At 36.1% G+C, this 24,657-nt stretch overlaps 1 protein-coding gene across 2 annotated transcripts in view; it reads right to left on the bottom strand.

Moving 5' to 3' along the window:
- Positions 1–24,657, bottom strand: part of GABRB2 (gamma-aminobutyric acid type A receptor subunit beta2) — a gene marked incomplete at both ends in the record, with an annotated part of 238,879 nt that overhangs the window by 146,691 nt on the left and 67,531 nt on the right. For both annotated transcript variants that reach the window (XM_084242952.1, XM_084242951.1), the window contains one exon: positions 4,656–4,876. In XM_084242952.1, coding sequence (XP_084099078.1) covers positions 4,656–4,876 — 221 coding nt within the window. The remainder of the gene's footprint in view (positions 1–4,655; positions 4,877–24,657) is intronic.

The following is a 24,657-nucleotide window of genomic DNA, read 5'->3' on the forward strand; positions in this document are numbered from 1 at the left end:
CAAGGCACAGAGAGTGCTTACCTCTGGTAACTTAATTTTCAATATTTTATATTGAAATTATAAAACATTTATAAATTTTAATAATAACTACTTATCAGCTAATATTAGAAAAGTGTTTTAATTGCGCTTATTGGAGTTTTTAAAAATGTGATTAAAAAGCTATCATATAATGTTATGATGGCATAAGTAATATGAAGTCCACTTTGGGTTTAGTTTCTATATTTTAATAAAATACAAAATGTTATGTTAAAAAAGTCACCAATTGATAATTTGGGTTTTCTTATACACCTGAATATAATGATTCTAGTTTGCTTTCTTAATTACTTAATCAGAAGAGCTTTTTTTCAGAATGTCTAACTGCTGAGGCACTAAAATGTCATGGTAAATATACTGAAGTGGAAGTCCTAATAGTATATATGCTATACATTATCAAAGTTACAGTGATATGGGATTTTTTAAGCGATAATAAAATTTAGAAATCATTAGGGTCAGTAATTATAAGAACCATTAATAGTAGACTAGAATATGGGTCTCTTGATTACTTTGTCCAGTGTAAATATTCATAAGCTTTTGAAATCTAAGAAGTGTCTCCTAAGTAACAGTCTATATTTAGAAGCCTGATTTTTACCTGCAAATTTTTTAGCTGGTTTCATTATCAGAGATTCTATATTTTTGCATCATTTCTACCTGAAGTGTTCTGAAAATGATTTGACTGTGCCAATTTCATTTTGGAACAAATTTAGTTGATCTGTTATATATATATGTGTATGTATGTGTGTGTGTATATATATATATATATATATATATATATATATATATATATATATATAGGAATTCTTCTGCTTTGTCAATTGAACTCCAAAGAAAATATTTTTCCCCTGATGGAATTATCTCCTGACAGAAATCTCCAGTGTATCATAAAAGACAGGAGTTTGATTTTATAATCAACTTTATTTGACTGTGCTATCAACCAGCCAAGAGTAAGGGGACAATCTACATGTAAGGATGGCAGTATTCTTTAGTCACTATCTGCATATATTGGCTTGGGAAAAAAAAAATTGTTATTCATAACCTTCCTTAATTTTTCCTTGAGATTTTTAAACCAATTTGAGAAAATAGATGTGTGATAAGGCATAATGAAAATAAAAGGAAAGGCTTGGTTTCAGAGAAACCATACAACATGTGATTACATGGAAATCACTGAGTGCACGCACCAAATGAGGTCCTGGCCTTGGTCTATAGAATGATCTTTCAAGGCCAGGTGTCCTTGAAAGCATCTTGATCTCAGGCTGCCAAACATCACAACTGGGAGTAACTGGTTCTACCGTAAGTCTGTGTCCTTAACATATTTGACAATCCTGTAAGTTTTCTTTACTGATTCCCCTTATTTTATTCCAGATATACTTGGCCAAACCCTTCCCCATTTACTTGGATCCACTATCTCCCTCCCACTCTTTTTATTCTAGACAGAGGGACTCATGTCTCACTTCACAGAATCATGGAAAGTTAACTGGGGTAAAATGCTGTAACATAGAATTACTGCTCTGGTATTTAAAGTTTTCTGTGGTCTAGCCTTCCATTTACTTATCTACTATCTCCAGCATCCCCTTATTTATCAAATATTAAGTAACCTTAAGCATTCAGTATTCACCCATAGTTACACTATGCCAGACACATAATTTCATTTTCTAGCCTAAAATGAAATAAGAATTTGTTTTTGGGTTCACTGATCATTGCTTTAGAGGGTGACTGGGTTGTAAAAATTAAAATTGATATCACCTGATTCATCTTTCCTTTTTATATAGGTGGCAATTAAAATCTGGAGAAGGATCATATCAAAAGTCCAAACTGATTTCCATTGTCATTATACTTTGTTAAGGAACTTGGTGCTCTTGCCCATTTGTGTGCATTTATATACCTACACAGCATTAGAACTATGTTTCCTGATGATTATCAACCTGAAGAGCAACAGAATGACTGATTGTAAATTGCTAATATGTGTGTTTAGTGATGGGGAAACAAAAAATAAATAAGAATCAAAATAGTTAAAACTTAGCCTAAGATATGTTCTGTATTTCTAAATCTCAAGCTCCATTTTCTGAACTTTCTAAGGCCACTGTAACTTTTCATGGAAGCTTGATAAGAAGCTGGGTGCTATCCTTAAACTCCTGCTGTTCGAAACTGATATCACAGCACATGTAGACAGAGAGGTCCTGCTGTGTATGGTCAGAAGCAACGGGCTGGTTGCAGGAGAATGAGCTGTAGTCATCCACTCTGGGTTATGGGTTAGTCTGTGTTTGTGGCCATGGATCCCCCTGTCTGTGGTCACGGATCTCACTGTCAGAGCTGCACATTACTCAGATGAGATGACCTCATTTTCAGACACAGCAACTGAAAGTATAGATGAGTCTCAACTGCCAAGAGATCAGAAATAGCATTCCTTGGGTGCAGGCTTTTAAATCTTGGAGATACTTCCTAGAGAACAGAACGAGATTCCTAGGCCTCCAGAGTATCACAATTTTTTTTTCTTTTAAAATTTTAGCCTGAAAATTTCAAACATGCAGACAACTTGAAATGATACCACAACATGCACTTACCTATCTACCCACCATGAAAGCCAACAAGCACTGACATTTTACATACCACTTTATCTGTAATATGTTTTAATGCCTAAGAAATGCACTGAAGGAAACCCAATAAGAGAAGCTTATTCAGATCCTGTGAAGGCCTCCCCACCTGGCACCTCATTCCTGCCAATCTTTTTGGATTTTAGGAAGGGAGCTCAGATTCTTAGATTTTGCCTTGAACATGCCTAAAATTCAGCTCAGAGGTGTTTTTCTACCTGATTTCTTTGTCAGTGCCTCTATTTAAAGTTTTTCCAGTCTAGGTTTCTACTGCTGCCTTTCAATGTTCCTTACTGAGACTTATTTGTCACTATCAAGTTCTTGACAATGATGTTTCCCTGTGCTTCAAGAAGCCACACAGCAAAAGTCACCTCTTAGTGAAAGGGAGTGGGGTCAGAGTAGAGCCAGAACTTGTCATTTGCTGGTTCTCTCATTTCATTCACTGCCCCGTGGGGAGTGTATTTCTGTGCCTCCTTCTGTCTTTTCAGGATCTGACTGTTCCTGTTACTCTTAAAAATCTTGCACACTTTTCATCTGCTATCCCCTCTCCAGCCCACATGGCCATCCTCTCAAGGCCTCTGACACCTCGTTTTATAGGTGACTCTGAGTAGGAGGCTTAGCATAGTGTATCTGATACCACAGTTCTCTGCAGTAGTAGTTCAAAGCCCACCACTCAAACTCTTTCCAGACTTAGCCAGTCAGCTTATTTTATCTCTCCTGTTTCCCCTGAGTTGCATTTATAAGCTGGACCTGTGTCTGATTCATCACTTCTCCTCTAGTTGTGGCTGACACCAAATATAAACACACTCTCTGCCTTCCCCTTCCCCTCTCTCCCATCCCTCAATAGTCAAATGCCATTTTCTCTACAGAGATGATCAACAAAGAAGCAGGTTTCCCAGACAATGATATAGGCCTGATGCATGGTATATAACAGATAATGAAAATGAGCTACAGATAGAAAGAACAGGTACAGAAAACGTGGGCTTGAGAAGTCTCCTAGTGCAGAGGTGAAGAGCTCTGACTCTGAACTTGGAATGTAATTTGAATCCCATTTTCACAGCTTAATGTCTTTGTGATCTTAGGCCAGTTCCATCAGCCTCTGTTTCTTCATTTGACAATAAAGATCACAACAGTGACTAACTTCTGAGGTGTTATAATTAACTATAATAATGAGTGGAAAGCATTTAGCTCAATATCTGACCCCTAACAAGTGTTCAAACACACACACAAAGTACCCTTGTCATTATCATCATTCTCATGACAGGGCAGTCATCTATTTCTGTAAAACAGAAAAGAACAGAGGCAACTGAACACTTTAGAATCTAGAGTCTCTTCCCCTATCAAGCAGCAGAATACTTTCTATAATACTGTTTTCTGAGTTAGATAGATATATTTTTTCAACATTTCCCTCCAGGAAACCATCTACTGCTTCTAACATAAAATAAACTGTAGAAAGAAGAAACTCATCTAATTTTGCAAGTCATCCTCACCCAAGGAGCACAGAACCCCAACTGTTCTTGACATAATACATTTACTAGTGCAAATTCATTATTAATAAGCATGAGATAATGACTGCATTTATTTGCAAGTGTGATTGCTCCTTGGAGGGCGAGAGGGCAGAGGAGCCTTCCGTCGTCAGAGTACCGGGCTCAATTCACACAGCTCAGAAGCAGTTGTTGAAACAGAGCATCTTCCACATTCAAACAAGTATGTGTCATTCATCATTTTCTTCCATTATGTGGAAGCCCTACGTCGCAGCTATTTTGACATTGTTCATCCCTGCTCCTTAGGGAAAGCAGCTTTAGGATTGGCTGCTGATATAAAAAGATAATTCACCAAAAAACTCAGACTTAGCTGGGGATAAGTCCCTTTGTAAACATGCTACTCTAAAGCTCTCAGCTGTCCACTGGACAGGAGGTTTAAGTGCTTAGCAGCAGAACTGAAGAAGTAAATAGCATACCATTTCCCTACAATGAAAAATCATGACTGCTTCATTCAGGAAAGGTTACGTTTTGAAATAAAATTACAGACCTGAGGCCATACAGGACTGTCCCATCTGGATGTAAGCGGATCATGCGGTTCTTGACAGTCACCCCGTGCACGAAAGACTTCTTGTCATTCAGAAAGTAAGTATCTGGCACCCAGAGCTGGTCTGCCACTCGATTATCCAGAGTCAAGTTTAAAGGTATTACATTATAGGACAGCCGCTTATCTCTCCAGGCTTGCTGAAAGTACATTGTCAACGTATAATCCTGTGAAGGGAAGAAGGAAAAGAAGGTGAGTTTGTATCCAAATGGACTTGAGAGCTAGACCAATTCTTTAGCATTCATGAGAAAACAAAATATATTCAGCCATACACTATAACCACACATTATAAACATATGTAGACAAGAAATAATGACTAAGCCCATTCCTACAGAGGGCGTACTAGAGGCACTATAAATGTAGAAGTGAGGAGACTATATCCTTGTGAAGAACGACGGTAGGGGATAATAATTTAATAATTTGTCTTTCCCAATACGGGGAATTAACACAGGATTGTTTTAGGTGGAACTTCACAACATTTTTCTTTTTACTGAGGTAAAACTGGTTTACAATAATCTATATGATTCAGACATATCTCTGAATCACATCCCTTAGGTGTATGTCACCAAACCACACCCACCACCAAGGCATCCACCATTAGTTGACTGCAACCCATTCCTAGTATGCTCTTTCTCCTCCTCTTCCCAATTCACAGTCTCAGTTCTACAGTCAGATTTCTAGGGTTAGCTATTGGATTGGTTTTATCTTTGTTTTGTTTCCCTAAATTCCACATGTAAGTGAAACCATCCAGTATTTGTCTTTCTCCTTCTGAGTTATTTCACTGAGCGCTCTCCCTTCTAGTTCCAACCATGTTGTTGTAAATGACAGGGGTTTACTGTTAACATACTGGAATAAAATTGATAAATAAGACAGTTCATATGACTACTCTCACAGAATTTATAAACAAAGCACAGATATGGATGATTAATATCAAATAATGCTTGCTACATTCTATGAAGAAAATAAGGCAAATAATGAAATTTTTAGATGGAATGGAAAAGAAAAACTTCTCTAAGCTGTTGGCATTTGTGCTGAGAACAGATAAAGAGCCCAAGCCACTGGCTGTGAGATGAACACCCAGGGCAGATGGAAACCTGCAATGACCCTGAGGTGAGAATGAGCTAGGCATGTTCCAGGAACAGGAAGGGCACCCACTTGTTAAACTCCAAGGATTCATAAGGAGAATGGAGACAAGTTCAGCCTTGTGCACTTCACAGTTAGCAAGGAATACACATTTAAAAGCATTAGTTGGAAGGCTTTTAATTCATGACGTTAGTAACTGTGAGTCTGTCAATGAATCTTAATTGATCTAATCAAGTGGGGTTTGCCTGGCGCAGTATCACTGGCACTGAAGACTCAATATTTCTTGAGACTGAGTCCCAGGCTAAGCTCCAGCTGTTAAGAAACAGTAGATTATGATACAGTGGGCACTGGGCTGGGAGCCCCAGGTCAAGCATTCCTCAACTGTTTCTATGAATGGGAAATATGAAACTTCTTTTTGCTTTCCTTCCATTAACTATAAATGGAGCTTTCAATATATGCCCAATCTAACCAGAAAACAATGAAAATTAAATGTACAACTCAAATGCAATTTGCAAACTACAAAAAGCAATACAGTATGAATAAGACATTTACATATATAGTGTGATGTGTTTTATCTATTAGAGACCTATAGTTACAATGCAATTGCTCTATCACCCTCATTTGAATGACTAAGTGAAGGCCCACATATTCATTTGAAAAAGTTAATTACAATTCTATTTTAAAATCAGTTCACGATGCCCTACTTGAGGGCGTTTTAAAACAACTAGAATCATGTGTTAATCATTTCTGTAACCTGAGACTCTAGCAAGGTCTTAGGGCACAGATAGTGAATGAATAAATGCCCGGGAAGATATGTTGGTTGGACTTCTGTAAACCCCCATACTTTTTTTGCAGAGAAGAAGCACACTTCAAGATCTATGAAGTCCCTGAATTTTTCCAACCCATGTTGAGATTTATACATCCTAATTTGGTTATGTAATTGTAAAATAAGATGAGTATGATATCATTTGCTAAAAACATCAAAGTTTTCACAGAAGTATTATCCCTTTGCAAAAAATTTAAATATTTTACCTTGTTTCACATATACATAAGCACATAATATGCAGGTGTATGTGTGTTCATCCGTATAGGACTGTCTTCTGAATGACAAGTGCAGAATCAAATTCTAGTCTAATAAAAAAAAATTAATATCCTAAAAGTATATCAAATAATTACAGATAAAATTTTTTTGTAGTGGGTTACCTTAATAAGTGCTCTGAACTATGCTGTAACACTGTGCTTTAGTAAAGAATTAGACTGCAGAGTCTCTAGAATAGCATTGATATATAATAAAAGCAACCTTGAAGACTCATGAATTATATAACTAGAAAGCTGAAAAAAGACCAAGTACATTTTTGCATGTGCCTCTGTTACAACAGACTAAAAATACAAATAGACTAAGAAATAGGACATAAGATAGGCAATTTATATTGTGCTTGAGAGAACATGTTTAGTCATTTCCAATTCTTACAGATATGATGAAAATGTGATTACTATCCCTACTGGAATATAAAGTCTCCTTAAGATTCTTTGATAATAAGCCTTCGTAAGATATAGGGAAGATAATACTGTTTGGAAGGTGCTAGGGTTTATCAGTCAGCTGAGATGTGTTTGGACACAGGAAATTGTATTCTCTTTTGGGCTAAATAAAGGGTGATATTGTGAGATCCTGCATCACATGCTAACTCTTGTTATTTGTCAGCAAGACAGTGCCTACTAAGAAATGTTCTCAGACAATGATTCTGCTAACTGTCAAATCAATTTTCATTTCATTTATTTCTAAGTGACACATCCTGACACTGTCAAGAAAGGAATAAGTTCCTGGATCTGAATAAATGCTATTGGGCAATAAAGGAAATGATTTTGAGTACCCCCTTTGTCGTAAGCTTTCATCTAAACAAGAGGAGTCCTTTGAACTTTCATATAGAGATCATAGTGTTTGCAGTTATCAATCCCACCTTTAGGAAACTCTCAAAATTGGTTTATTCAAACTGAAAGATATGCAGATAAGTCACTTAGAGGGTGCTCCATAATCCACAGCATTACCATGCAAGAAGAATTTAGATGACTAAAACTTAAACCAATTGACTTTCAAGTCAAACAAGATGAAATTAACCCACTAATCTTTCCCATTGATTACAACTAAACATGCTGAAAAGACTAAAAAGCAACTAACTTTAGGACCACGCAATGTAAAATTAAAAACAAAAATAGGCAGATTGGAGAGGGGATCAAAATGTTAAGAAAGAGCACTACCTTACACATATACAGTCAGTCAAAAATATACATAAATGGAGAAATATGCCATGTTTTTCAATTTAAAAAGTTAGTAAGTTTAAAATGTCTACTCTCCCTGTTGATCTATAGATGAAATTTGATCCCAGTCAAAATCTGAGCAGAAATTTTTAAATAGTTATCAACATTCTGGGCCTCACCTAGTGGTGCAGTGGCTGAGCGCAGGGCTGTGAGGCTGCCTGCAGCCTCTGCAGCGCTGGTTCGATCCCCGGCCACTGGCCAGGGTCCCACATGGCGTGCAGACCTCTCCTGCCGCCCGCTGCTCCCCTCAGCAGTGGATTTCATCAGTCTGCCTGTTCTGTTCCCTGCTCTGGCTCTGGTGAATTCTCTCACCCTCCCGCGCTTCTGACTGTACCCAGTGCTTGTATAAATAAATAAATAACTCTTTTAAAAAATAGTTATCAACATTCTGACTTTAAAATTTACATGGAAAGCAAAGGACAAGAATAACCAAAACAATTTTGAAAGGGAAGAAAAATTTGGAGGCACTCATACTGATTTCAAAACTTAATATTAAGCTATACTAATACAGTATGCTAGTATGGTACTGATAGAAACATAGATCAATACAAAAATCTAAAAATTAACCCACATAAAAATGTTTAATGACTTTTGATAAACATAAAAACTGGTAGATTGGAGAAAGCATAATCTTCTTAAAAAATGGTCTGGATCAACTACAGCATCCCTATTCAAATACATACATGCATGCATGCATGCACACAGACATACATGGAAATCTCAACCCATACTTTACACATGATATAAAAGAAGCATAGAATGTGTCATAGCCTTATAAGTAAATTTTAAAACTTTGTGAAGAAAATATAGGAAAAATTCTCTATAACTTTGGGTTAGCCAAAGACTTCTGAGATATAAACTGAAAGGAAAAAGAGTAAAACAAAAATGGGTAAATTGAACCTCAAAAAATTTAAAAACTATTCTATGAAAGACATTCTAAGACAGTGAAGTGACACACCAAAAACAATCGAAAAATCCTTGCAAATCATATCTGACAAATCCAGAATGAATAAAAATTAAATTAACTATCAAAAATCAAAAATAGGCATAAGATGTGAACACTTAACCAATGAAATGTGAACATTTAACCAAATATGAATGGCAAATAAGCACATGAAATGATATCCAACACTATAATACATCATGGAAAATGAATTAAAAGCTAAAATGAGATCCTATTAGGTTTCTATTAGAGAAACTAAAAAAAAATCTGGGAAAAAAACTGATAATTCCAAGTGTTGATGAGGATAAAGAGCAACTGAAATTCATACACTGTAGGTGGGAAAACAAGGTATCAAATACTGGGAAAAACAGTTGGATAGCTTCTTATAAAGACAATAAACATTTGGGATATGACATAGCAGTGTGCAAACAATTACAGCAGCTCTATTTTAATTGCCAGAGCTGGAAGCCATCTGGATGAATGCTGTTGAGCAGATGAAGAAACTTGAAATAGAATAATACTCAGCAATTAGAAAGAACAAACTATAGATGTGACATCAAATACAGAGTTAAGTAAAAGAAGCCTGATATTATATGATTCCATTCATATGACATTCCAGAAAAGGTAAAACTACAGGGACATTTCCCAGTGGTTCCTTGGGACTGGTGATAAGGAAGAAGCTGATGACCATGGGTGAGAACCAGGGGATGATTTTGGATAATTGAACTAGTCTGCATCGTCACTGAGGTGGTAGAAATGTGACTATAGACATTTGTCAATACTCATAGAACTGTACAGCATAATATGCTTATTATTCTGTGTATAAATAAACAACTAAATTTAAAAAGTGCTTCAAAGAACAAAAACATGGTCTCTAAGGTCAGATGCACCAAGGTTCATATCCTAGTACTTTTATGTCCCTCTACTGTGGCCCTAGGTGATACTCTCAAGTCTCTGTATCTGCTTCTGACTCAAAAGAATAATGAAAGCTAATCAGTTTAGGAATTAGGATAAACAAGAGCTACTTTGACATCTGGGACAAGGAAAGTAGAATGAAGCTACAAATAAATCTCCATGCATTTGGGTGACATGTAGTCCCATCAGGAACAACTGACAAGATCACTGCTGAATGGTTATAGGTTCACAATTGTGCTCTGGTACAATGAGGTAAGTGAATAAGGGAGTTTCCAAGGTCACTTTTAGGAGTAAAATCCTGAGACTAAAATTCTGAGAAATGCTGTGCTGACTTTGAATTCAAATATGCTTTGTAATTTCAAACTCGTCCAAATATCTAAAACACTTGTTGGAATTTTTTTCCTGTTTTAGCAATTTGTTTTCTAATACCAAGACTCAAACTTTGCTTGTTTCTTTGGTTCAGTATCCTAGAAAATATATAATGTGAAATGACTGTATGTTTTTTCTATTAATTAAATCACAGATCTTATTAACATGCCACCCTCTTAGTCACTAATGACATTTTTCTGTTCCAGAATCTGAACTAAGATCCCACTTGGACTGAGTTCTTAAGAGCCTTGGCATCCTTCTATCTGGAACAGTTCTCCTCAATCTTTCCTTGTCTCGGTGATATTAAGCTTTCGAAGAGTACTGGTCATTTACTTGGTCTGGGTTTGTCTCCTGATTAGATTGAGTTGATAGTTTGGCTGTAATATCACACAAGAAACATTGTATTCACCATGTAAGGGGTATATGAAACCAATATGTCTTATTCCTGGTGCTATTAATCTCAAACTGTTGGTTAAATTGCATCTTCCAGGTTTTTCCACTGAGAAGCCACTATTTTCTTTGTCATTAATAACTATCTTGAGGGTGATACTTTAGGATTATGGAAACAAAATTATTTTGGCTGATTTTGATCATTACTATGTTTCTGTTTTTCACTTATTGTCCAAGTTTCTCTCTCTCTTCATTCATCCCACTTTGGATCAACATATTCAGTGAACATCTTTTAAGTACTAATATGACCAATCAAAAGAAATATATATGTATTTGTTAAAAAAAATAAGCCTTTGAAAGTGTTATCCTTCTGTCTGCCTACTCTGCTCATAGATGAGTGACATTGCTCTGGCCACAGGTGGTTCTGGCTTAGTCATGGAATCCACTTGGAATCTGTGGTACAGCTTGTTATCCTGGTGTCAAGACTGCTGGCTGCACTAGTGTGTCGATTTTCACACTTGCACTTGAATTTTCTCATCCACAAAGCTGCACCACTCCCCCAAACCCTTCATTTACCTCAATTGCTTCCCATACGCTTTTGGTTTCTCTGGAGACCTTACTATTTCTTATCTATGCAGCTTTCCCCTTTTTTCAAAGAACAGCTACCTATGTGGGGAACATTATAAATATGATGATATCATTCTCCCTATTTTTCTATATTTTTTCTTATTTCTCTGTTTTAGGAAGATGGTGGTAGGTTTCACATTTATTTGGTCTGCTGTTTGATGATTTCAAGACACCAAACAGTTTATTATTAATGACCTGCATTTAAAGTTTATTGTCATAAGTGATAGTGTGTGGGTTGTTTAATTTGATGTATCTATTGGAACTACACTCTCTGAGCTTTGAAAATAACTATGCTAAAATCTTGAGCTTTGCAGATTAATGGTTTCATCTTTAAAATTAAATTGATTTTTCCAAGAAATCTCTCTCTCGTGTTCTCTCCCTCTCTCTCTAGTTCCTTTTCTCTCTCTCCCTCTCTCACTTGTTCTCTCTCTCTCTCTCGCCTGTCAGATTTTATAATTTTGAAGAAAAATAAGTTAAAAATTTATCTTCATTCTAATTACTCCTTTCTGAAATAACAACTGTGTCTAATATCCTATTATATCCTATTTTTCTTTAACTTATGCCAGATCAAAATTGAGGTTCTGAGCTGAGAATATGACCTTCTGACTTTTGTAAGACAGGGTTGATGTGTTCAAGGAAATAAAACCTGTGATTCAAGAACTGGAATTGCAAGTTTAATTTAATTTAAATGTAATACAAATTTCATGTGAGTAAAACTCTGTAATAGTTTATTCAACATATCACACACACAGCTTTTACTATCATTTTGGGCACAGTCTTTTAATTTGGATGGTGTTTAGAAAAGTCTTTGTTTCTATTTGTTATTTCCATTTTTAAAGTATGGGGCATAGGAGGGCTGGATTCCAAAGATTAGAAATGCCATGTCACTTCTCCAATTAAAATCTTTTGCTTTTTTTTTTCTCTTTCATGGAAACAAAAGACATTGCATCTATTTTTTTTTTTTTATAGAGGCATGTTTTATTTATTTATTTGTTTGTTTGTTTGTTTGTTTTGTTTATACATGCACTGGGTACAGTCAGAAGCGCGGGAGGGTGAGAGAATTTACCAGAGCCAGAGCGGGGAGCAGAGCAGGCAGAAGGACCGAAGTACACTGCTGAGGGGAGCAGCGGGCGGCAGGAGAGGTCTGCGCGCCATGTGGGACCCTCCTCCGGTGGCCGGGGAGCAGCCGGGGATCGAACCGGCGCCGCAGAGGCCGCGGGCAGCTTCGCAACCCTGCGCTCAACCGCTGTGCCACCGGGGAGGCCCAAAAGACATTGCATCTAATGTAGAAATGGTCACCTTCATAAATACTATAGCAAGTAAATGAAAAGTATATTTAGTAAGTTCATTACTATGTTCATTACTTTAGTAAGTTCATTCTCTATGTCACAGGCTGTAACCTCCTTGAGAGCCAAGATTGTTCCTTTTTTTCCGTGTAACATACATCATAGTGCCTATTTTTTTGTTAAATGGCAACAACTTTTATTTCTTGTTAAATGGTTCAAATTTCCCTGTGAACACTTGCAAATATGTACAGAGGTCTCTAAACTGTGTTTTACTCTTTGCTCTGATATTTGCTTTCCAAGGGATATTTGTGGGAAATAATTAAGCAGTACTTTTGATTGCATTATCTCTAAATATTGCCACAAGTCTCTTTTCTCTATCTTCAGTTCTAACCATCTCGTTGAAGACACGATTATTTGTCAATGATTATAAAGTCATTATAACGATCTCCTTGTTTTGCCCATTGCTTCACATGGTAGTAGAAGAATAAAGCAGGTCACATCTTCCTTACTTAATACCATCCAAAGGCTTTTCATTGCTTTTGGAATAAAGCCAAACAAACTATCTTGATGACCTGGACTCTGCTTTCCTCTTTAATATCAGTTTCCATTACCTCCTGTCTTCCCTCATCTTGACTCAGCTCATCCACACAGACCTTTTTTCCTGATTTACAAATACTTCAAGGTCCTTTATCCTTAGAAACTTTGTCTCAATAACTGACTTTCTGGTCCCCAAGTATGATTGATTCTTTCTTTGGACTCTGAGCTCATCTCAAAAGTTAAATCTTTGTCAATCCAGTGGTTTCTACCATATGCCACACTTACATTGTGCTCACTGAACTTACCATTTCTTTTACTAACCATATTCACTTGTTTAGTTTTTATTTTTCATGTCTCCAACTAGAAGGTAAGTTCCATGAAAATATGAAGATTTCTCGAACTTGCTTCTCATTGTATCCCCAAGTCTAAATGCGTTTATCACAGAATAGCAATAAAAATATGTCTACTGAAAAATATGAGAGAATGATTGAGAGGTAATGCACATTCACCCCCATCAAAGTAAATATTTGCTATATTAGTGATACAATAAAAAATCATTAAAGACCTAAGTGTTCATCAATATGAAATTGAATGAACACAACATAGTATATAATATATAATGGAATATTTGCCTGCATTAAAATATTTTAAGAAATAGCTATTGACAAAAATATGTGTTACATATATTACTTATATTTTATCTCTTTAAAAAGCTGCAAAAGCAATACTGATATGATTCTATGTTTTTGAATAATACAGATAAATATTAGGAAAATGTCTCATAAATATAACAGAGGTATCTCCAAGGTGAGATAAATGATTTTCAGCTCTTTTTTTGTTAATCTGTATTTTTGCTACATGCTTTATGAATATAAATTGTTTCTGCAACGAAAACTATTTAAGCAAATAATTCCTTTCTGAATTAAATAATAAAAATAGAGTTTTCCATTACACTATATCATCACTGTGTATGTAAGGACAAGGAAGACAGTCACACATAATGAGAAACCTCTGACCTTTAGCTTAGTCATTGACAACACACCTCTTCTTTGTTTTGACCAAGCCGTTTAGCTAGAGTCACACAAGAAGTAAGAACGATGTAAAAAATATATAAAATAAAAAAGAAAAAAGAAGAACTTTAAGCAACCAAGTGTTTTCCTTTTCCAAGAAAGTTAATCATTTAAACCATTATTGATATGACCTATCAGCTCTATTTTTTTCTCCTGAACAACAAAAAAAGGTGATCCAGAACATTTTGCTACTCTAACTTCAGTGTCCTTGACTCTCATTGTAAGGGAATTTTATTTCTAGCTTAATCTTTTACCTGTGCCTATATTCCTTATTTAATTCTAAGGGGACACACACACAAACACACACACATACACACACACACGCACACACACACACATCCCTAGTCAGTCTACTTTCAGTTCTAATAATGCCTTGTGTATGGCAATGAAGTTTGAGTCATTGCCTTCTTCCACAAAAGCTTTCAACAGACTGTATTGCTTGAAAAGTCCAAACTCCTGGGGCCTCCCTAGTGGCGCAGCGGTTGAGTGCCGCTCTGCGAAGCTGTCCTCAGCCTCTGTAGCGCTGGTTTGATTCCCACCCGGCCAGGGAGAACCCCACATGGCGCAGCAGACCTCTCCTGCCTCGCCTGCTGCTCCCCTCAACAGAGTCTTTGCTCCATCTGCCTGTTCTGCTCCCCGCTCTGGCTCTGGTGAATTCTCACACCCTCCAGCACTTCTGACCTGTACCCCAGTTCTTGTATAAAAAAAAGTCCAAACTCCTTAGAAGGCCCTTCAATCTCTTCTACTCACATCACTCTTTGTTTCTTCAGCCAGCGTGAGTGAACTGAGAAAGAGCGGATGAGCCCGCTGAGTTCTCAGATGTCCTAGGGTTCTACATCACTCCTTTTTATCTTCAACTAGTCATCTCCCTGAAACTTGTGTGTGAACTGAACTTTTTTATATTTCCCCAACAAATCCTCTCATTTTGCTTATTATTTTCCCCATGCCCTCCTTCTCTTTCCACCAAATCCCACCCAGCTCCAGACATCAGAGCTTCTTCCACTTCTTCCATCGTCACAGCCCATGGTCATCCTCTGAGTCCATCAGTGGGGTGGTCAGCGCATCCTCTGTGTCATTGAATTGAAATGTTCACCTCTGTTACTTTGAGGAGCAGTAATCTCAGCAAGTAAACCTTACATGCTCTTTAAAATCAGGGACCATGTAGCCATTTTGTTACAAAGTCATCCAAGCATCTTTTCTTTAATGTAGTAATAAGCCACGGCTAACATATATTCATGGATGCACTCCAACTTGTTCTAACTTCTTCACTCTTACCCCAAGGTTTTCAAAATTCCATTATTTAAATTCTGTTGCTAATCACTGCTCATGAAAGCACTGGGGAATCTGCCATCCCTATCCACTGTCATTTGACAGTGAGTTTGCAGCTTAACCTTTCCCACATGTTTCAAGTTCCCTCAGAGCTACGGGTGTTCTCTCAGTTTTTCATCACTTCTCTGATTCTACTAGCAAAGTCCCCAGGGCTGGCTTGAGGGTTTCTGAAGGACACACTCATTTATCCAAAGCAAAAAATAACTTCGAGAGAAGGACAAACATCCCCCCAAAGCCCTATCACATCCCTCACTTTTTAAAATCCTCTCCTCTTTCACATCCAAGTCCATAAATTGCTGATCCAATTATATAGGTCATGGTAATATTCAAACAGTCTCAACCTCCCAAACTACTATGTGAAGGAGTAAAACTCAGAAGTTATCCCACCAGACGTTCAATTGCAGCGTATAGGAAGAAGCACATGGTAGCCTTGCTGACTAATTACTACAGACACATTCAGGACATGAGAGCTGCACCTAGGATCACTCGTAAGGGAAATGCAAGTTCAAGACTGACTGATTATATTCTTGTAAGTGAAATGAAAATGCACATGGTCAAGGCAATGACCTCTTCCACTATTTTGCTTAGCTCATTTTGCATTTTATTACAGATTTACTTTCTCTGTCATAATGGGACTAGTTCTAAAGATTTCTTAAAACTCAGTCAGTACAACTGGTTATCTCTGGCCCTAATCATTTTTTAAATTAGTTTTTTATATTATTAATCTGATTGTGGAGTCCATGCTCTTACTTCTATACTGAGCTGCCTCCAGAATACCCACATTGCTGCTAGTTTGCATTTTGACACATCATTTCCCAAAAATGCTCATTTTCGGGCCTCCCCTTGTGGCACAGCGGTTGAGTGCTGGGCTGTGTAGCTGCCCACAGCCTCTGCAGCGCCAGTTCAATCCCCAGCCACAGGGCGAGGGTCCCACATGGTGCACAGACCTCTCCTGTTGCCTGTTGCTCACCTCAGCAGTGTCTTTCGTCAGTCTGCCTGTTCTGCTCCTGCTCTGACTCTGGTGAATTCTCTCACTCTCCCACACTTCTGACTGTACTCAGTGCTTGTATAAATAAATAAATATTTAAAAAAATGCTTATTTTCCTGCACCTCCTCCAAAAAATGACAGGAAATTTATCTATCTATCTATCTATCTATCTATCTATCTATCTATCTATCTATCTTTCTATATCTCTGTTTATTCTAACAGCTGCAAACAACAACAACAACAAACAATTTTGAGCACACATAAAATAAATTTCTTTCTTGAGGGGGATAGGGAAAGTGAATGCTGATCCCCAAGCAGTGTCTGTGATTTGAATACTGCTGTTGTATGTACATTAGATATGCTTGAATACACATACAGACACCCAATTTTACACAAAAGGTAACCACATCAACTCACTCTGATCCTGCAAATGATTAAAATATTACTGGTTTTGGGCAGAGTGCACAACTTCTTACTGAGAAACCCTAAGTAACAAGAGGGGCTGCTGGGCACTGTCTGCAGTAATGCATTTATTCAGAAGTAATTCAATTAGAAAGATACATAATCATCTTATATTCATACCATTTCAAGAATGTTTTTCAGCAGAACAATGGAAAATACTCCTTAACTTACATTGAATAACAGGAAATTTGACATTTTTTCGTGAGTTAAAAAATTTTAACTCATGGCTGTCATGAAAAATTTCAGGTACTAAATGACTAGAAATATATAGCCACACAAAATAATTTTCTAAAATAAAAAGCCTATTTTTATAATTGTTTTTTAACTGTCTTGGAAATTTGTGTTCAGAGTAATAGGGAAATTCATTATTATTTTTTTTAATAGAGGCATGTTTTATTTATTTATTTGTTTGTTTGTTTTTGTTAATACATGCACTGGGTATAGTCAGAAGTGCGGGAGGGTGAGAGAATTCACCAGATCCAGAGCGGGGAGCAGAGCAGGCAGAAGGACCGAAGTACACTGCTGAGGGGAGCAGCGGGCGGCAGAGGGATCTGCGCGCTATGCGGGACCCTCCTCTGGTGGCCGGGGAGCAGCCAGGGATAGAACCAGCACCACAGAGGCCGCGGGCAGCTTCGCAACCCAGCCCTCAACTGCTGCGCCACAGGGGAGGCCCCAGATTATATTTTAATCCCTAGTGAATTTACCAAATTTTCTGCTGAATAAAGTAACAATACCAAAATTGAATGTATCCATCCTAAAGAGAAACTCAGCTTATTTTTTTAAATAATATGAAGTTTATTAAACTTCTTACAAAATACTGGAAGCCAGGCATTATTTCAAGATTTAAGCTGAGAAAAAAAAAAAAAAAAAGTATAGAAAATAGGAGATAAATAGAAAATACAACTGAATTAAAAAGTAAACATTTTTTTTCCTCCCAAGAGCACAGGAACAAAAGTTAAAAGATTTCATTTATTTCATGTATAAAACATCAAATTGTGAATAATTTGGGTTGAAGGAAAAAAAAAACACATTCGAATGGGAATTTGCTCTCACTTAAAAACTAAATTTAGTTTAGCTGTCTAATTCTTAGGAAAAAGAGCATCACCTGCCTCTCTCCTGCTGACCTTCCCCAAATTCTACTGACACATTTTACCATGTGTAGAAAAGTATTTGAATGCATTACTTTTAGATACTACAGGTCCTTTAGCATTACTGCAGTTGCCAAGTGACACTTCATCTTGTGACTTTATGAGATGTGGATTAAAATACAATTTACTGTGTATCCATTATGGGCTGGGAAATGTGCTCAGGGCTAGGTAGATCATGGTTCAAGCAGATTATGTCCCTGCTTTCCCACAACATCAGTCTGGTTGAAGAAAATGACTATGAAGAAGTACACAAATATCAGCAAGGATTGGGGAAAGGCAGTCATTATTGCTTTTGGGTGGGGAGGGGGCTAAAACCATAAACAAGAGAATTCTCTTTTGCTATTTTTTAATATAAGGAGATATCAAAATTTAGCTTTTTATATGCTCCAGAATACTGTGATTTTTAGAACAATGCCAATTTTTGTATGCAAGAGGTAACATTATAACTTTTTAATTTTTAATATCAGTCTGAAAGAAATATTCTCAGAACAAGTGACTGTACAGTCACCTATTCCCCTTTTGCTATTTCTGCTATATCTTAAAATCATTTAGTGATTCCTGGAAAGAGCTTCATTTTGAAGAAAAATTATAAACTAAAAAGCTATATATTACTGTACAGCAAACTATATTAGAGTTCATTATTTCATTTCTGTCTTGTTCCCTACCTACATTTCAAATGAACTGTTTTCAAATATGCTGACATCTACATGATGTAGTCAACTATTTGTCCAAAAATACTTTTTTATTAGCAGTTAATGTCATATCCCTAGGCTCACTATTATAAAAGCCCTCTTACTGAGATGCTTCTGAGTAACTCTGAGATCTGGGAGCTATTGACTAAGAGTTGGCTAGTAAACTTCATGCTGATTTCTGTAATACGTTCAGAGAAAACAAAGTGTCTATTAATTAGCTGGAGAGGGTCAGAGGGCACGTTGGAAAGAACACTGAATTAGAAAGGAGACATGTTTGGGGATGCTTTTGTTACTTATCACGTGATGGTCTACAGACATAGCTTAATCTCTAAATTCCAGTTTTTGCTTCTATGAAGTGGGATTAACACTACCTGTGTAATGTGCACCTTGAAACATTACTCTGAGACCCACATCAAATTCCTTAATGTTGGTACACAGAAAGGCAGCATCCTATTATTTAAGTACATGGTATCTGAAGTCTAGCAGGCTGGTTTGAAATTATAGCTCTGTCACATACTACGTGGATAAGAAGAACCCAGTTTAATATCCCCAAATTATCAGGTTTTTCTCAGCTATAAAATAATATTTTAAAAAGTATTTGCTATCTCACTGACTAATGGCAGGAATAAATTAAAAAAATATAAATCCAAACCCAAAGGATAGTAGCACTCAATAATAGGCTGAATGTACCTTAAGAGATTAATTTAACACTACTGACATATTAACTATTCATGAAAAGTTTAAAAAGTAAGAAGAGTGGTTTTTGCTAACTTTGCTTACAAAGATAAAATGTGATGTTATCCACCACTTTAAAATTGAAGAATGATAATTGTCATATGTAAACAGGGTGATACAAAGGATTATTAGGGATCTCCCCCAAAAAGAAAAACCCAAGATCCAATGGCTTACTAGTGAATTCTATCTAATGTTTAAAGAAGAATTAACACAAATCTCCCCAAACTCTTTCCAAAAATAGTGGAGAAGGAAAATTTCCAAACTCATCCTTGGCAACCAGTGTTACCTTAATACCAAAGCCAGACAAAGACACCACAAGGAAAGAAATCTACAGGCCAGTAATAATGATGAATATTAGTACAAAAATTCTCAACAAAATACTAGCAAATCTGAATTTCATAACTTTAATCTAAAGAATTATAAGTAGTCACCAAGTGGGATCTATTCCTGCAATGCTAGGATGGTTCAACATATAAAACTCAACCATATGATTACTTCAATTGATACAAAAAGTATTATACAAAACGTAAAATAAGTTTAAGCTAAATACACTAGCAAACTAAGAATAAAAGGAAACTACCTCTACATAATAAAGGCCACATACAAAATGATAGACTGAAAATTTTTCTCTAAGATCAGGAACAAGACAGGATGCCAACTCTAACTACTATGATTCAACTTAATGCAGTGTTAAATTAATCCTTATGGAAATCTTAACAGTGATTTTTACAGATATAGAAAATTGTATTTTAAAATTCATAAAGTTGTATCAAGTGGCTGGATAAACAAAACAATATTGAAAAAAAAACAAATCAAATGGCCTCACATCTCCTAATTTCCTAGTTTATTGCAAATCTAAATAACATCAAAACAGATATTAAGAGCAATGAATTAGAATGAAAAGTACAGAAACAAACCCTCATTGTATGAAAAATTACCTTCAAGCAGAATGTCAAAACCACTGAATGGAAGAGGGAAAACATTCTATTCAACAATTGATGTTAGAAACCCATGTAGAAGAATGAAGTTAGATCCTTTCTTTATACCATACATAAAAATTAACTCAAAATATATTAGCGATCTGATCATAAAATCTAAAACTGTAAAACTACTAGACAAAAAGTCAGAGGAAAGCTTCAGGACATGAATTTGTCATTGATCTCTGGGATGTAACACCAGAACCACTGACATCAAAAGAAAAACACAAATGAGACTTCATCAAATTTAAAACCCGTTTATCAAAGGAGAAATTCAATAAAATAGAAAAGCAACTATGCCAACAATCTATACAAAGAAATCCTACAACTCAACAACAAAATAGCCCGATTAAAAATAGACAAAGGATTTGAATAAACACTTTAACAAAGATGACATACAAATAAGTGGTCAACACACATATAAAAATATGCTAAAATCAGTCGAGAAATTTAAATCCAAACAAAAATGATTTAGATCAAAACTAAAATGCTGTAAATCAAAATTATCACCTTGTGCCTACCAGGATGCCAACTACTGAAAAAGACAAAAAAAAAAAAGAAGAAAATAATAAGGATATTTGGAAATCAGAACCCAGGCATTGGTGGAAATGTAAAATGGTGCTGCTACCATGGAAAAATAATGGCAGTTCTTCAAATAATTAAAAAATAGAATTATTTTATGATCCATGCTTCTTCTATGTATATGACAAGTATATACACAAAATAATTCATAGCAAAATCTGAGATATTTGTACATTCATGTTCCTAACAGTATCATTTACAATAGCCATGAGGTGAAAAAGATTCCAATTGTTCATTAATGGATGAATAGTTAAACAAAATCTCATGTATATAGTGGATTATAAGGTGTGAACTTTGGAGATCTTACACTGCATGACATAAACTAGTAACAAAGACACAGACAATGTTTGATTCCACTGGACAATCCAGGAGATATTATCCAAAGTAATCAAATTCATAGAGACAGAAGCAAAATGGTGCTTTCTAGGGACTCTTTAGGAGAGGGCAAGATGGAGTTGTTTAATGAATACAGAGTTTCAGTTTTGCAAGATGAAAGAGTTCTGGAGATTGGTGTCACAGCATAACAAATATACTTAATATTATTGAACTGAACAACTCAATAAAAATATATTAGGTACATTTATGAGCTAAGACTCATGGATGAAATACGATCATTTTGTAAAACAACAATCACTTGCTTTATAATTTTGGATTTGTATATATTTATTTAGTAAACTTTCCTATTATTTTTTGTATGAGACACTGTGTATAAAATATAAGATGTGCTGGATCTTTCCCTCTTCTACATAAATGTACTGAATAAAAAAAAACTAATGTGACAAAATATCTGTCACTACTGGGTACAGAGATTGGTTTGATCAAGTTGATCAAGAAAAAAATGGGGGAAATATAATCTCCAAGGAAATTTTTATTCATTGTTTTCTGATCATTATTTCATTTTTAAAAACTCACCTGAATTACAAGTTATATACATATCACCAGTCTATTTTCAAATCAAGCAAAATCACTGAGTGGTCATTACTGTAAATTACTGCTTTCACCAGATATAGTATGTTTGAGGGTGGTGTCAAAAGGGATCTTTGAAATCTATGCCATTAAGTTTCAAGAATCCATTTTCCGCCTGCAACACACCAGCCAGGGGTGCACAATATTGTTAAGCACATCAAAAGGAAATTATTTACAACATGCTTCTTGTGTTTTTTGATCACCCGTGGAGTTTTCTACAATGGTTCGTTAACCTACTGGTTACAAAAGAATAACTTTGCCAGAGATTTGAGGGAGGAAGGAGAAGACAAATACCCCACACAGATCTCCATAAGCATTTGCCATGGTTGACTGCAGTGCACACTACATCATCTGTGTTCTTTCAAATAACTGTGTCTGAGATGACAGTATGCATGCTTCTATGGGTAGAACCCATCCTCTCTTATTTGGCTATTTGACTTTTTCCTCCTATTCTAAGCAGAGATCTCACAGAAAATGTGAAAAGTCTGAGGAAACTGTCAGAGAGCAAGTTCGGCTCAGCATGGGATAAGCTCATTTGCTCTGAAGCAGTAGCCTCTGAAGGGATCTGACAGCATTAAAAAGAAAGGACATTTTAAAATAAGTACATATCAATGCTTTCATACTTTTGACAACCTTTTGGAAGTGGAGAAGGCCAATTTGCAGTCCCTGGCTGGGGCAAAGAGAATATACTTAGTCAATGCTTTAAGAGAATTATTTGATGTGCTAAGATGAAAAAGAATGCATATGATCACTTTTGGAGGATGATATATATATTTAATTTGGGACCAAAGTGGCACTGGACACAGAATTTTATTTTTATCAACGCTTCTGTGTGCATGAGATCTTAATATACACTGAATGCACCAAAGGACTGGGATTTTTGGAGATAAAGTGGCATCTCCTCTCCATATAAGCATCCACCACAGAGCTGCCTTCTGCAAGTGGACCCTGATACCAGCACTGATCCTGGATACTTTCTGGACATGAACTCAGGAGCTTTTCAAAATTACTGAGTTTTCATAGCATAAAACTGATTACAGAAAATTTGAGCACTATGTAAAGATATGATGAAGAAAACTTAAATAGCTCAAGAAACCACCATGCACAGTAACCAAGAATACACTCGACCTCTCCCATAGGTAGTGTTTTCAATGCAGTGCTGCCAGTGTTACAAATTTAGGGTTGTATCCTACTTGATCACACACACATGCGCACACACACACGCACACACACAAACATACAACTCCATAATCCTTGTCTTTTATAACATCAAGCCTAGGACTATTTTTCCCAGACCTTGCCACCCACTTTCTCTTCCTTATCTGTTTGAAATGCAACATCAAACGCAAGCCTGTTCAAAGTGTCAATACTATACCACATTTCCTCTCTCTTCGTTTCTATGCTCTGAGGAATGACGAGACCCCAAAAAAGGAAAGAACATTAGTGCCTGAGTCACCACAGACAGGAAAGGGGCTGTGAAAACAGGAAGAGCATCACTGGTCCATGCACGAGTAAGAACAAACACATATAATGCACCATCTCTGAAATGTTGGGATTGATTCCAGAAGCTGGTGTAAGCCTAAAGCTGCCAAAAGTAATCAACTCCCTGATGTTTAGCTATTAAATTCATGGGTCACCGAGAAATGGGGTCTCAATAATGAGATGACTAACTACCTAAGTCGCCTCCTGGGAGAGGAGGTAGTGTCTGCAAACTGAGAGGACCATGGCTGTGGCATAAGATTCTTGCAAGAGTTAAAGGCAACATAATTGCTTCTGGGTCTGGTACAAAGAATGAGTTCAGTGTTGGCAGTTCTTTTTGAAACAAGCAAATAAGACAAACTATAGTTACTCTTAGTAAGACAGCTATTGTTTTTTCCACATGTCAGCCTGGAAAGACATTCTCTCATTTATTTTTCTATATTTTATAATTTACCTCTCAAGAAAATTTGATTTGACTGGTTTAAAAAAAAATGTTTCCAAGAACCAATATTCAAGCAAATTAGATTCACTGAAAGTATAAGCTCAGTCAACTTAGGCTATTAATACCATTCATAAAATTTTAAAAGTACTACTTTTATCCATTAGGAAGTGCATCAAATTTTACAGTTTGATGGTGAATGTAATAATGCTTACATACTTAAAATAATGAGAAAATATTCATGCTGCTTATTAAGCTAAAGTCCTATCAATTCAGGTTTATTAAATCAACATGAAAGTTACCTTTTAATTCTTGCCTAATGGGAGAGACATAGCTGATGAGAATCAACAACAAAATATATGTATTTAATGACAGACATGTACATTTACTTAAGCAACAAATAGATTTAACCAAATATAGGGTTGCCTAACAAATAGTAAGTGCTAAGCTCTGTGTAATGTATGGCCCAGCTTTCAAGGGCAGTATTTTATAGTTTATAAATCTAGTTTTTCCTAGAAACATAGGTTAAAGGCAACTATATAAGTGGAATCACATCTTAACTATGTCCACACAAGTGAAGAAGCCAATGAGCCCAATTACAGTGAGGATTATAAT

This window comes from Talpa europaea, assembly GCF_964194135.1.
Source record: "Talpa europaea genome assembly, chromosome: 9".
In the NCBI taxonomy this organism is placed as follows: domain Eukaryota; kingdom Metazoa; phylum Chordata; class Mammalia; order Eulipotyphla; family Talpidae; genus Talpa; species Talpa europaea.